This window comes from Pinus tabuliformis, chromosome X (genome assembly GCF_031772625.1).
Source record: "Pinus tabuliformis cultivar Carrire ecotype Pingquan chromosome X, CPIR1, whole genome shotgun sequence".
In the NCBI taxonomy this organism is placed as follows: Eukaryota; Viridiplantae; Streptophyta; class Pinopsida; order Pinales; family Pinaceae; genus Pinus; species Pinus tabuliformis.
In genome coordinates, this window is record NC_142308.1 from 1,036,476,014 (window position 1) to 1,036,488,024 (window position 12,011).

A 12,011-nucleotide genomic window follows, 5' to 3' on the forward strand; every position below is an offset into this window, starting at 1 on the left:
CGCAACTGATAACAAATTAAGAATACACTACACAGGAATCACAGAAGTAACACAGATTGCTCTGCAATATTTTCATTCATACACAAATTCCTCTCGCTCGACTGTCTTTTATTAAATCAAAACACAAATAAATACATTGTGGAGATCATTCCAGCTCCACGAGAGCAGGACCATAAGATCTAATTTAGCACAATCAAACTAACTCAGTATAAAATATGTTTTATATCCTGCTTTCTACAGTATAATGAAGACAGCGGTGACCTTCCTAAAGTAAAGCAAAAGAAAAATATTTACTGAAGCATCCTCTGAAAGTTAATGTTAATTACTTGAATCACCAAGTGAAAGACATCATGAGACCATTCCATAACGTAATGCCTTATCTCTATTAACATATGAGATACACACCTCGAACTAGATAATCCTTACTACAATGCCGCTCATAAGGCCAGTTCATGCACTCCTACAGAAGTGCTTTCTCCGATGAGAGGCCAGCACTCTCTCCAATACCAAAAAGAGAGTGCTAAAAGGATCAATTAAATGATGAAATGCACAGCCACATGAGACCTGCATACTCTACATACCCCACACCATAACAATATAAATGCAGCGATGGTAAATTCTGGAATAAAACAAGATATTTCCGCAAACTATTCCTGCTACTTTATCTGACCAGGCAAATAAGTGTAGAATCACGGATACATGGAAAGCACATTGCTTCTATGCAGATGTGATGTGTAAACAGTGATATACCATTTTCTGGATCTTATGCAAGAGATTTGCGATTCAAAAATGACTAGTTTTTTCTCACATATGAGATCCAAAATGCACACCTGATATCCCAATTGGCGTAGCAGAAACAGAACTGACTTAATGACAAGATGTTAAGAGGCCTGCACCTGATGTCCCAATTGACGTAGGAGAAACAGAACTGACTTAATGACAAGATGCTAAGAGGCCTGCACTTTGCAATCTACAATACCAAAAATATATTTGCAGTTGAATGATGGAATGCATCAACAAATGAGGCCTGCGTGCTGTAGATAGACCATGCCATAAAGATACATAAGCAGCAAGATTAAATTGTAGAAGGAACCACAAGATATTTCTAGATATTCTCTGTGACTTTATCTGACCAGGCCAACAAGTGCAGTTAAGTGACAACCACATTGCTTCTATGTGGATGTGATGTCAAAAAGTTGTACAAACATTGTAGTCTATGTCAACTATCATTGATGCTAAAGAAAAGCATTTTTGAAGCTTGCAAGAAGATACTTATGCCATCCAAAGAACCCATAACTGATATAAAATCAGAACCAGAAGAATACTTGGTAAAATATGTACATTGTGCTGAATAGCTTTCCTAGATTGGTCATAATCTTCTATTCATTGATGCTAAAAGAAAAGCCGTTCTGAAGTTTGCCGTAAAAGGCACTAATGATACAACTGTTTTGAAATCAGAACCACCAGAATACCAAGTAAAAGATGCACATTCTTCATTGAGAACCTTTCCTACTTTAGTCATCATCTTCTACAAAATCTGAATCACTGATCTCAACTTCATCTTCATCACTGCTCTCACTCAAGGCATACTGCACAGGAGCTCGAGTCGCTCTCTGTGGCCTGCTTCGCCCAACTGGCTTTGGAGCTTCGTTGACTTCTTCAGGACTATTGGACGAAGATCCAGCAGAGCCATTTGCACTAGGAGGACTTGTATCACTCTCCTGCATCAGCTTTGACATTACTGATCCACTTTTCTTGTTGAAAGGAGATGGTCTCATTTTTCTCACTTTTTTCTCAGGGGATTTCTTGTAAGGTGATGGTTGTACAGCATCAACAGCAGCATCAACAGAAGTAGGCTTTAGCATTTCATCAATCAGCTTTTGTCCCTGGGTTGGCCTTTTGGGTCCTCTCTTTCTAGGTACAGGGGCAGTAGTTGTAGAATTAGACTTGTTAGGGTTTGTTTTCGAGGGTTTGGAGGCCTTAGCAACAGCACGCTTCTTTGACCCCTTCCTAGGAATGGCTTCCTCATAATCAGTGTCGTCATCTTCATCAATTCCAAAATCAGAATCACCATCACTGGCAATAGTGGCCTTCTTTGTTCTCCCATTGGCAGCCTTCCCTTTTGCACCAGCCTTCCTTGGTTGTTTCTCTCCCTCTTCATTTTCTTCTTCTTCTGGAATGGTTTCCATTGTACCATCTTCATCTGACATCTCAACGTAGACAGGGGCAGCCTTTTTTGCCCGTCTAGTGGTCTCTTTCTGGTTTGGTTTAAAATCTTCAGTTGGTGAATTTTGTTTGCTTCCCTGATCCTCAACAACTGCAAATTGAAAAAAATACAAGTACTCAGATTACAGAATGCAAATTTATATTAGAAGAGACTGAAGTGCCCAAATAACAAAAGTTTTATATTCATGCATTGTATTTTTTATAGGAGACTGTTTGGTTCTCCCACAATTTATGGACATCATTGTACTCAATAGTCCCTTTGACCTACTTTGTGGTCATTAGTTGGACATAGATATAATTATCTCATCTTATCTCATCTCTTGAGTAAATATCAATTGCTGCAGAAAAAATATGATGAGGAACCTGATTGATCTGTTGATAAGCCATTGTTATAAGATGCCAACCGATCCTGCAGGCTGGTATCTAATTCATCGTCCTCATCGCTTTCCACTTCCTGAAAAGATCCAATTCACATCATCCATGTTAAACAACAACATAAATTGGATCCTACGGAAATAAATAGAAAGCAACTTAAACAAACCATTTGTTTTTTCGCAGCCCCTTTCTTGCCGCCTCCACGCTTGGGTTTCGCAATTTCTGCAGATAGATGCCAGGCATACGTCAAAGCTTTTACAACCACAGGGATGACATTTATAACAGTGAATTTCAATCGCAGTTGATTAAAAACAGCATTACCATTCTGTGCATTAGTTGTAGTAAGAGAGGCAGTCGATGCCTGATTGTTGGTGGTTGATTGAGAATCAGTTTTTTCAGCAGTTACAGTTTTTTTGGTATTTTTTTCTCTGGTTTTTGCCTACTTGTCTGAAGATTCTGGCAGAATCATTTCCCATGTTGCTCAATTCATATTCATCATCCTTGGGCTCCTGTAGTTCTTGAGCCTACAAAAATTACAGACAAGTGAGAAACCAAATATACCAAAAGCCATAAGAGTGGATGAAGCAACTCGTTTATCAGACAGGATGAATCACACAAATCTCGATCTACCAAAGGTGTCAAAAGATGAGGAACATACATCCAACTCCTTTGTAAAGGCATCCAAGTCTTTCCACCATAGAGATTTGGGTGTTGCCTTTTTAAGCTCCTCAACGTCATCCTCAAGCTTGTCTCGTTCAGCACATAATTGCTGCACCTTTTCTAAAGTCAATGTTCCTATTGCCAAGGATAGAAGATACTCATAATCTCCAGCACGAACACCCTTTACTGTCTCAATGTTGTCTTCAGGAGACTCTTCAGCATCTTCTATTGCCCCAGCAATAGCTGCCTCAACAGGTTTTCCCTTCTTGGGGAATGGGGTGAAGCCTTCGTTCTTCAATTCAAGCAGCAACTCTGCACGTTTCTTGTTGCTCACTATGATTTCTCCATTTACAACCCCCAGTATGAATCTAACTTTATTGTCCAATTTCAGCAAATCAAGCTGAAGGTTGTCCAATTGGACTTTCTGGATTCACAATTTCAATTCAATGTTAAAAGCGTTCATTCCAAAATTTTGTTGTTCATTATATGAAACAAAAACACAATTTGTTGGGCTTTCAAAATTTCAATCCATGGCATCTTTTGACGAGGCATTGCCAAAACAAGTTCTTGGAGACAAAGTAAGACAAAGAGGGCAGGCACAGAAATGGCAGAAAACAAATGTGTTGGTAATGCTAAGCCAGAAAGAAGGCTCTGGCTAAAGAGGATAGCACAGAAAAACCCTACCTTTCTCTTTTCATAGAATTCCAGTCGGATATGATAGAAGTCCTCCAGAACTGCAAGTTTATGAGGTAATCCCATTTAGAACCGTTCTTCAACTCATGCATTTAAATACAAGATTGAAGCCTACCAGACAACCAAATAATGATGAATTTAAGGAATGTACCTTGCTCAGGGGTCTCATATTTATGAATGATTCCCTTTGAGTCAAAAAGATGCATGTTACTTGTATTGACTGTAGTAGTCAGTGTGAATTTCTTTAAAAGACCCTCTTGAAGTGCAATCTTCATATTCTCTTCAGAAAGTGACACCTCAAAATGGACCCTGGTATCAGTATTGTATTCCTTGTAGTCCTGGAAGACAAATATTTTCATTAAAAATCATTTCACGATATTTAAAAATTCTTACGTGTAACCTATTTGTATGAATGACAGCAACCCACCCTTATGAATGGATCTTTAATCTTATCATTCCCAGTCATCAACGCTTCCAAAAATTCCTTGTAATCCTGAGTCCACTTGCGAACGGGCAACTCTGTAATTCTCAGTGTGGTCTCATTAATTTCTTCTATGATGCCACTAATCGTGTAACTCACACAATTATCCTTTACAGCTGTTTGTTCAATTGTACCCTGAACACACCCAAGATTAAGAGTGAAAACAACGGTTGAATCAAATTTGTAAAATATTCTGCAAATCTCTATATTGAATAATGGACAGAATATTACCTTAAAACCCTTGTACCAAGGTGTCATTGGCTGCAAGGGTTCATCATTAAGCATGCGCTTTATATTTGCGGCAATATCCCTTGGGTTGTAGTTAGGTACAAAGGAACTCCAACCAGTTCCAATTCCTTCACTTCCATTCACAAGGACCATCAGAATAATTGGCACATATCTAAGCCACATACAGAAAACCAATGAAAACCCATGCTTGCAATAAAACATATATATAACACAAATTCCTGGTGTACAAGACTCCCCAGGGTTATACGAAATTTCTGAATCCCACAATTCGCCATCCTTCTGTACCTGCCTATCAACTTATACACAATTCTGAATACAACAATTTATCACTCTTCTATACCGAACTACTTACCACGTTGGCTCAATTTTCTGGCCATCTTCATTCAAGTAATCCAAGAGTACATCATCGTCTTTTGGGAACAAGAAGCGTGTTATTGGTGACAGGCATGTGAAAACATATCGAGCGCTTGCATGGTCTTTTCCACCGTCATAAACGACCCACATAGGCAGGAGGTTTCATTTAGATGTAAGAATAAATAGCAGTGGTAAAGATCATTAAGATTCAAAAGCAACTACCTCCCTGAATTTCTCACCTGGGCTCTGGTACCAAATTGTCCAAGCGGGGCAAGAAGGTTAATGTTGTTACTTCCAACAAAATCTTGTGCCATTCCAATAATTGTGCTAGCAAGACTCTGCTCACCGTGATGGTAAGCAGAATGCTCTGAGACATAACCCGAGAATTGAGCCACCTGTTTAAGGAAACAACATTATTATTGTAAATTCCAAGAGTCCGATAAGCACTGCCGATAAGGGAGTAAATAATTTCATGGTAAGATGAGACAACCTTTGCTTGCGTAACAAAATTTCTCTTGAAAGAACAAAACAATATTTTTCTTTGCCCTGGTTTCAAACCATCAACCATGGATGGGATGGATCTTTGCAAATCAGCCATGGAAAATAGGATCAGTTCCTTGTTTACAAAGTCGTTGTACTTGATAAGCTTGTCAGTCTGGTCCAAATATGTCCCCGGCTGCCATTAGATTCATTAATGTTAGAATTGTGAGCAAATTAGCAGTCTTCCATTCAACAACATTTACTCATTATGGAAACTAATTTCATTACCTCAAAAATGTCTTAGCCAGTTCTTTCTGGCCTCTATTTTCTTCTTGCTGAAGGCTAATTCAATTGCATCTCCATCGTCATCGTTAATCCACATGAAGTCTTTTTTATGTTTTTGCAAATTTTTAAAATATTCTTTCCCCTCTTTAGAAGTACTTGTACCGAGACCCTGCATAATTTCAGGAATGAATGGCAAAACAAAAAATAGCTGACCCTAGTAAAAATAGAGCTCGGACTACAAAATATACAAAGAAAACAAATTCCAGGGCTTTCGGCCCATTTACAGATAAATCAAAATCCACACTACATTTTCGGAACTATTCAAAGAAAAAACATGAGACCTTGAAGCTTTACCTTTCTGTGCTTATCGTTGAGCTCCTTCGTGACGGAGGCCTTGTCGTTTGACACCATTTTCAGCGCAGAATGTGGAAGAATATATTATTTACACAATAAACCGGAGTAACAGAGGAAGAAATATCGGTATGTGGAATGGCGATTGGCACTCCGCGCTCTTCATTACCCGGACCGCATCGCCTCAGTGACATTTTTGATCGACGGTTCTGCTGTTTGTAATCGTCTAACATCTCATCGTACGGCGTCAGAGGAGGACACATAGGCAAAATGGGGGATGGATCTCAGAGGGAAACGCCTTACGGCGTAATTAGGGTAATCTCTAAATATAAAGTGTATGTTGAGCGCATACACCTTTGTGTGAAATATATGAGTGCTTTCAGCCATTCTTAACATGGTATCAGAGCTCAAGGTTGGAGTTGAGTTTCCCTGAAACGTGGCTGAGGTTTTTGAGTGAAAATTTGTCATTGAACATGCTGCAAGATTGAGATCTGATGAGAGCCATGGACACAAGAATCCATTGTGTTGAAGGAAAAGCAAGGCCCTTTCTGTAGCGTAGCTGGATCAATTATGAAGAATGTGGGTGAAGTGACAGAGAGTGAATGGATCTATTGATTCAAACAACTGCTGCCTATGTGTGAAGTAGATCTGTCGATTCAAACAACTGGTCCCTCCATGAGAAGTAACGAAGGGCCACCATATGCATGGAAATCCATTCTTTGTGCACTGTCTTGTTGAAGGACTCAGAGACGACATCGCAACTATTATGCTAGACAACGTAGGGATTTCATAGTCTCCTTCTGGAAGTCGTTTCTCCCTTGTTTTAAATGAACTATCATTTAAAATGGGATTGGAGGAGCTTGTTGTCAGCTATAGGAGATTGGAGGCTATGTTGGAGACTGGTGCGTTGGAGGTTCATTGTCGTCATCGTGAGTTAGAATAAGTCGTGGAGCGTTGAATGTTTTCTTTCCACGAGTTCATTGTACAACGCTATTTTGTTTTGTCTTGTTCAAATATCCTCCAGGCATGCCACTTTCACAAAGCAACCGAAGCATTTTTTTAATTGCAGAAAGGTACCTCGATGTTGAAGTTTAAACAGGTATTTTTTTAATAGTCTTCTTTGATCATGGAGTTTATGGTTTTAGAAAAATTCAGTGGTGCAAATTTCCCTTCATGGAAAGTAAAAATTCAAATGCAATTAATGAAGAAAAATTTGTGGGGCATAGTGAATGGTTCAGAAGTAGCACCTACAGATGCTAAACAGTTAATTGAATGGCAAAATAGAGATGACAAAGCTAAGTCCATTATTGGACTTGCTCTTTCAGATTCGCAATTACATCTTGTAGATCTCACTAAACCATCTAAGGAAATGTGGGAACATTTGACTCGGCTATTTGGTGTAAAAGCTACAAATGCAAAATTTTCCATACTATTGCAATTATTTAGCCTGAAAATGAATGAAGAGACATCTATGTCCACTCATGTAAACAATTTAATGTCTCTTATAAGACAATTAGCTGAAGCAGGTGCCAAGGTGGAGGATGAAGATGCTAAAGAAATATTACTAAATAGTCTTCCTTCAAGTTATAGTAATGTTGTCTTCACTTTGAGTCAAATGTCTTCACAAAAATTGCATGAGACAATTGCAACACTTCTCGTAGAAGAAAAGAGACTAAAACCGGAGGATACGGAAGAGAACTCTCCAATAGAAAATGCATTGTTTACAAAGACAAGGATGAAAAAGAAAAATGCAAACAAAAGTGAAATTGAATGCTACTATTGCAGGAAAATTGGGCATACAGCGTGGAATTGTAGAAGTCGTGCCAATGATCTGTTAAAAGGGAAAGAATCAACAAATATAGCCACAGATGAATATCCATTGAATTTTGATGATGAATTCAATGAATAATTTGAACCTCTTAAACTTTTTTAGAACAACTCAGTGAAAAGGCTCAACATGGATGGTTGTCTAGATAGTACGGTAGTTGCAGATCTTGGGAAGAATCCCTCATTCATTGAAGACATGGGAGTGGTCTTCTAATGAGGTTATGCGACGACTTGGGACAATGTTCAGTAATTGACTTTAGGAGGTCCTTGATTCAGGAGTTCAAGAGTTGAACTTGGGAATCCAACTTGTTGACTACACCTTTACGAGGGTTATGAGGCAACTTGATGGAGTCTATACTAATAAGTTGTAAACCAGTTAAAGAATGATTGTGTATTTTGTTGTTTGTGGATGATTTCAATAAATTTATGTAATGTAAGCATTAAGAGGGGATGTTGGAGTTAATGCTTACATCCTATATTTGAGATGTTGGTTTGAGATGGTTGAGAAATTCTCTCAACCTCTCCTTCTAAGTTAGGAATAAATTAGATCTGAGAAACTCTATATATTAGAGTAATCTCTGAATGTAAAGTGTGTGTGTGTTAGAGTGCATACACCTTTGTGTGAAATATATGAGTGCTTTCAGCCATTCTTAACATTAACTTACAATTGCAAGCTAACCAAGTTAGGGATACACTAAAAGTTTTGCAAGGTAAGAAAGTTAATGGAGTTTCTTAGGCTAGGAAGGTTAAAAGGACCATGGCTTAGATCTAGAATCCATTAGGTTAAACAAGGTGATAATAACATTATATTATTCTTTCAAACCATCCTAAAAGTATTAGGATGAAAGCATTTTTGTTCTCCAAAGTTAGTCAATTAACCATAAATTGAGAAATATTAAGGCTTTTTCTCCTCTTACAAAGAATTGTTCATTGCTTACCTTTAAATCACTTAAAAGTTTCCTAAATCGGAGCTCTCCTTTAAAGAAAGGAATACTTATAAAGTCGACCTCTATTTATAGAGTTCATTATTACCTTGGATAGTTTATGGTTATCTATGGTCAGTTCTTTATCATTTTTATAAAGCTATGTAAGACTTTATTAGCTATGCATTGGTAAAGTTGCATAAATCTAAGCTCTCCTTTAAAGAAAGGAATGTCTGTAAAGTCAACCTTTATTTATAGGAGTTTATTAGTACCTAGGATAGTTTATGGTAACGTTGTTGGTGTTTATGGTCACTTCTTTAGCATTTTTATAAAGCTATGTGGGACTCTATTAGCTATGCTTTGGTCAAAGTCCACATTGAATTCCTTTAGGATAATTCATTATACATCATGATCAATCAAGAAAATATAATGTTAATTAAAAAATAGGTATTTTAAATTAATTCTCAATTTTTTGTAAATTATTGTGGATATTTCACACTAATATTTTGTCACAACATATGTTATAGCTTTTTGTTGAAAACGCGGCAAGAAAATCTAGTTTTGATTTGCCTTGGTCAAACTAGATTAAAATTTGAATTTCTATTTCAACGGAATACTTGGAGGTAATTAACTGAGGTGGCATGGCTCTTGTCACTCAATTAAATCAGTAAATTCGAATTGGAGATACTTGATTTCAGTTCTACATGATTGATTTCTAATTTGTAGCAATCTATTTCAGTTAATTTGAGTTATTGTCAGTTTAACTAGTTATAACTATTAGAAGAACTAGTGGAGGTCAAGTTGTGGAAGTGGAAATTCAACCACACTCAGTGATCAACCAGTTAACTGATCAATCAACCCAAAATAATTGTTGCATGCAGAGAATTCAAGTTACCCAGTTGAGATGGAGATTCCAAGGCAGTGTACTATCATTTGTAGCATATTCCCATGTGGACAGGTCGTGCATGCAGTCGGAGATTGAGCTAAGGTTATTGCACAATTCCTTGGTGTGAAATTCCTATAAAATAGGGGCAATTTACCAAGGAAACAATGCAAGGAATATGAGCTTGGGAAGGCTTGAAATTGGTTGAGTGTTGGGCCAGGTTCAGTCAATCAGGCAGAGAGATAATCTATACACTTGCAGGGTGTGAGCAGGCTTGAGCAAGCATTGTATTTGTTATCACTTACTGCAAAATTGTTCGAATGGTGCCAAATGATATCAAAAGAATACAAAATAGCAGAGAATATTGCAGTCACCTTCTAAACCACAGAAGGACTCAACGCATACATCAGACCCTCTCTAGTAGAAAGTACTCTGAACAAGATTTCCAATGACAAGTGGAAGTCCAAAAATGGACTCCTCGATCAAAAGATATGACATGCTAAAGTTTCAAGGGTTAAAGCCTCAGAAAGGAAAGTATATTGGCGATCGCATATCATAGGTCTAGAATATCGGTGATCACAACATCAGAGCATTAGGCATATCGATGCATCGCATATCGGAGGTCCAGAGATATCAGCGATCGCATAGCAGACGTTTGGAGATATCGGTTCATTGCAACATCGTAGTCAGGCATATCAGCGATCGAAGAATCAAAACTTCTAAACATGAGAAACTTTTAAAAATAAGCGATATGGGTGAAGTGTCGATAGTGTTAAAAACCATTGGGAACGTCGGTAAAGGATTAACAAAGGATTTCATTGTAAACCCAAAGGTGGGCGGGCCCTTTTCTCTCTCCTCTAACAATATATGTGGTGCCATATGATTGGTCCCTATAAGCTACAGTGTCATCTTACGTCAGCATGACATGGCGTAGTAAAGGACACGTGGCAGGTAGTTTTGGCGTTTTGAGGGGGGCTAAGGGGACAAATCTGGGTGACACATGTCACCACTCATGAGGTGACACATGGAAACATGACATCATATCGGAGGTTGAGAATGTCGACATTTTGTAACACTTGATACTTGAAAAAGTTTCGATACGGGGGCTCCGATATTGGGCTGGCACCACGGTTGCAAAGACTCAAAGAACCAAGGGCGTTAAGAACTTAACAAGGAAAAATAGCCCCCGGAAGGATAAAAAAATGCTCTAGCACCTCAAGGCTATGTGGAAGGTCACAACCCTCGACCTTATGGTGAGAAATGCAGGAAGGGCTAAGCGGAAGAAGCTCGTCATATCGGAGGTCAACAAACAGAAGATTAGAATACCGCACCACTATGAAGATTGCAATATGGAATTTCTATGATAAGCACGGTATAGAGAGTTAAAGGCATATGGGTCAACGGTTGCAAGATTGAATGAGGGAACAAAAGAGTTGGTCTCAGAAGTAATGGCGACTGTAAAAGATCGTTGTGTCAAGGCAGCAAGGACCATGATCTGCCAGAAAGAGTGTTGGGTTTGCCTTGAAGTGATACAAGCCATCTCTATGCTCTTACGCACGTCTTCAATGAGATAAAGGGAGGTATGGGACTTAGGAATTAGTGTGCAAGTCACCTAAGAATTAATTTCTCAGCATGGAGCTCCATGCAGTCAGGCAATGAAATATTTCCAGGTCGATCTATGTTTTTGCACTATGACAAGAAATCGACAATTGATCGCTCTCAGCTCCAGAAAGTGGGGAATTCAAGTAGTTAAGGCAAAAATTACAGGTGAAACTGTCGAGTAACAGAGGAGGAACAATATGGTAAAGGCGTGTCCTAATCAGAGGTGATCACAAGAATTAGCATAGAGATATTTTTCTATGGTCATCATTTAGTTTTCCCATGTTTTTTTATTTTTTACTTTGTTGCATTTTAAAGAAGCAATCAAATCTGTTGTAATCATTTTGGGCAGCAGAGCCATTGCACGCCGAGACAACTAGTCAATCAGACAGCTGGAGCATGATTGAGATATTTTGTAACTATTGTTCAAAGCTCCCCCATCCATATAAATAGAGGGAAGAAACACTTAAACCGGGTTCAAAATTTTTGGAAAGAGCTCATGGAAAGGGCATTTTCCTATTTTCATGAAGATAATGTTATGAATCTCGATGTATGTATGTTTCTCAGAAGATTAATGCAAGATTTCTGGTGATTCCAACTTATTGGATTGCAATATGTTCATTTC

General features: G+C 38.2%; 1 protein-coding gene and 1 pseudogene across 2 annotated transcripts; both read right to left on the reverse strand.

Annotated features, from left to right (window-relative positions):
- Window positions 1-385: 385 nt before the first annotated feature.
- Window positions 386-5,158, reverse strand: LOC149143305 (DNA topoisomerase 2-like; annotated as a pseudogene).
- LOC149143306 (uncharacterized) lies at window positions 4,720-6,458 on the reverse strand. Of its 2 annotated transcripts, none has more exons than XM_089447281.1 (5): window positions 6,158-6,458; window positions 5,807-5,972; window positions 5,604-5,714; window positions 5,278-5,433; window positions 4,720-5,160 (listed from the first exon to the last, which is right to left on the reverse strand). In XM_089447281.1, the coding sequence occupies exons 3-5, from the start codon at window positions 5,634-5,636 to the stop codon at window positions 5,116-5,118; spliced, it is 234 nt and encodes a 77-aa protein (XP_089303407.1). In that variant the 5' UTR covers window positions 5,637-5,714; window positions 5,807-5,972; window positions 6,158-6,458; the 3' UTR covers window positions 4,720-5,115. The 2 variants fall into 2 exon arrangements, with proteins under 2 accessions (XP_089303407.1, XP_089303406.1); XM_089447280.1 differs by having other exon boundaries at window positions 5,529-5,714; window positions 6,158-6,449.
- Between the last annotated feature and the right edge of the window lie 5,553 nt (window positions 6,459-12,011).

Bases quoted from the DNA above. Each gene is read 5' to 3' on its own strand.
- LOC149143306 (XM_089447280.1), bottom strand. From the start codon at position 5,636: ATGGCTGATTTGCAAAGATCCATCCCATCCATGGTTGATGGTTTGAAA. The intron at 5,434-5,528 runs GTTGTCTCATCT...TTCCTTAAACAG, and splicing joins ATTTTGTTACGCAAGCAAAG to GTGGCTCAATTCTCGGGTTA. The intron at 5,161-5,277 runs GTGAGAAATTCA...ACGGTGGAAAAG, and splicing joins AATTTGGTACCAGAGCCCAG to ACCATGCAAGCGCTCGATAT.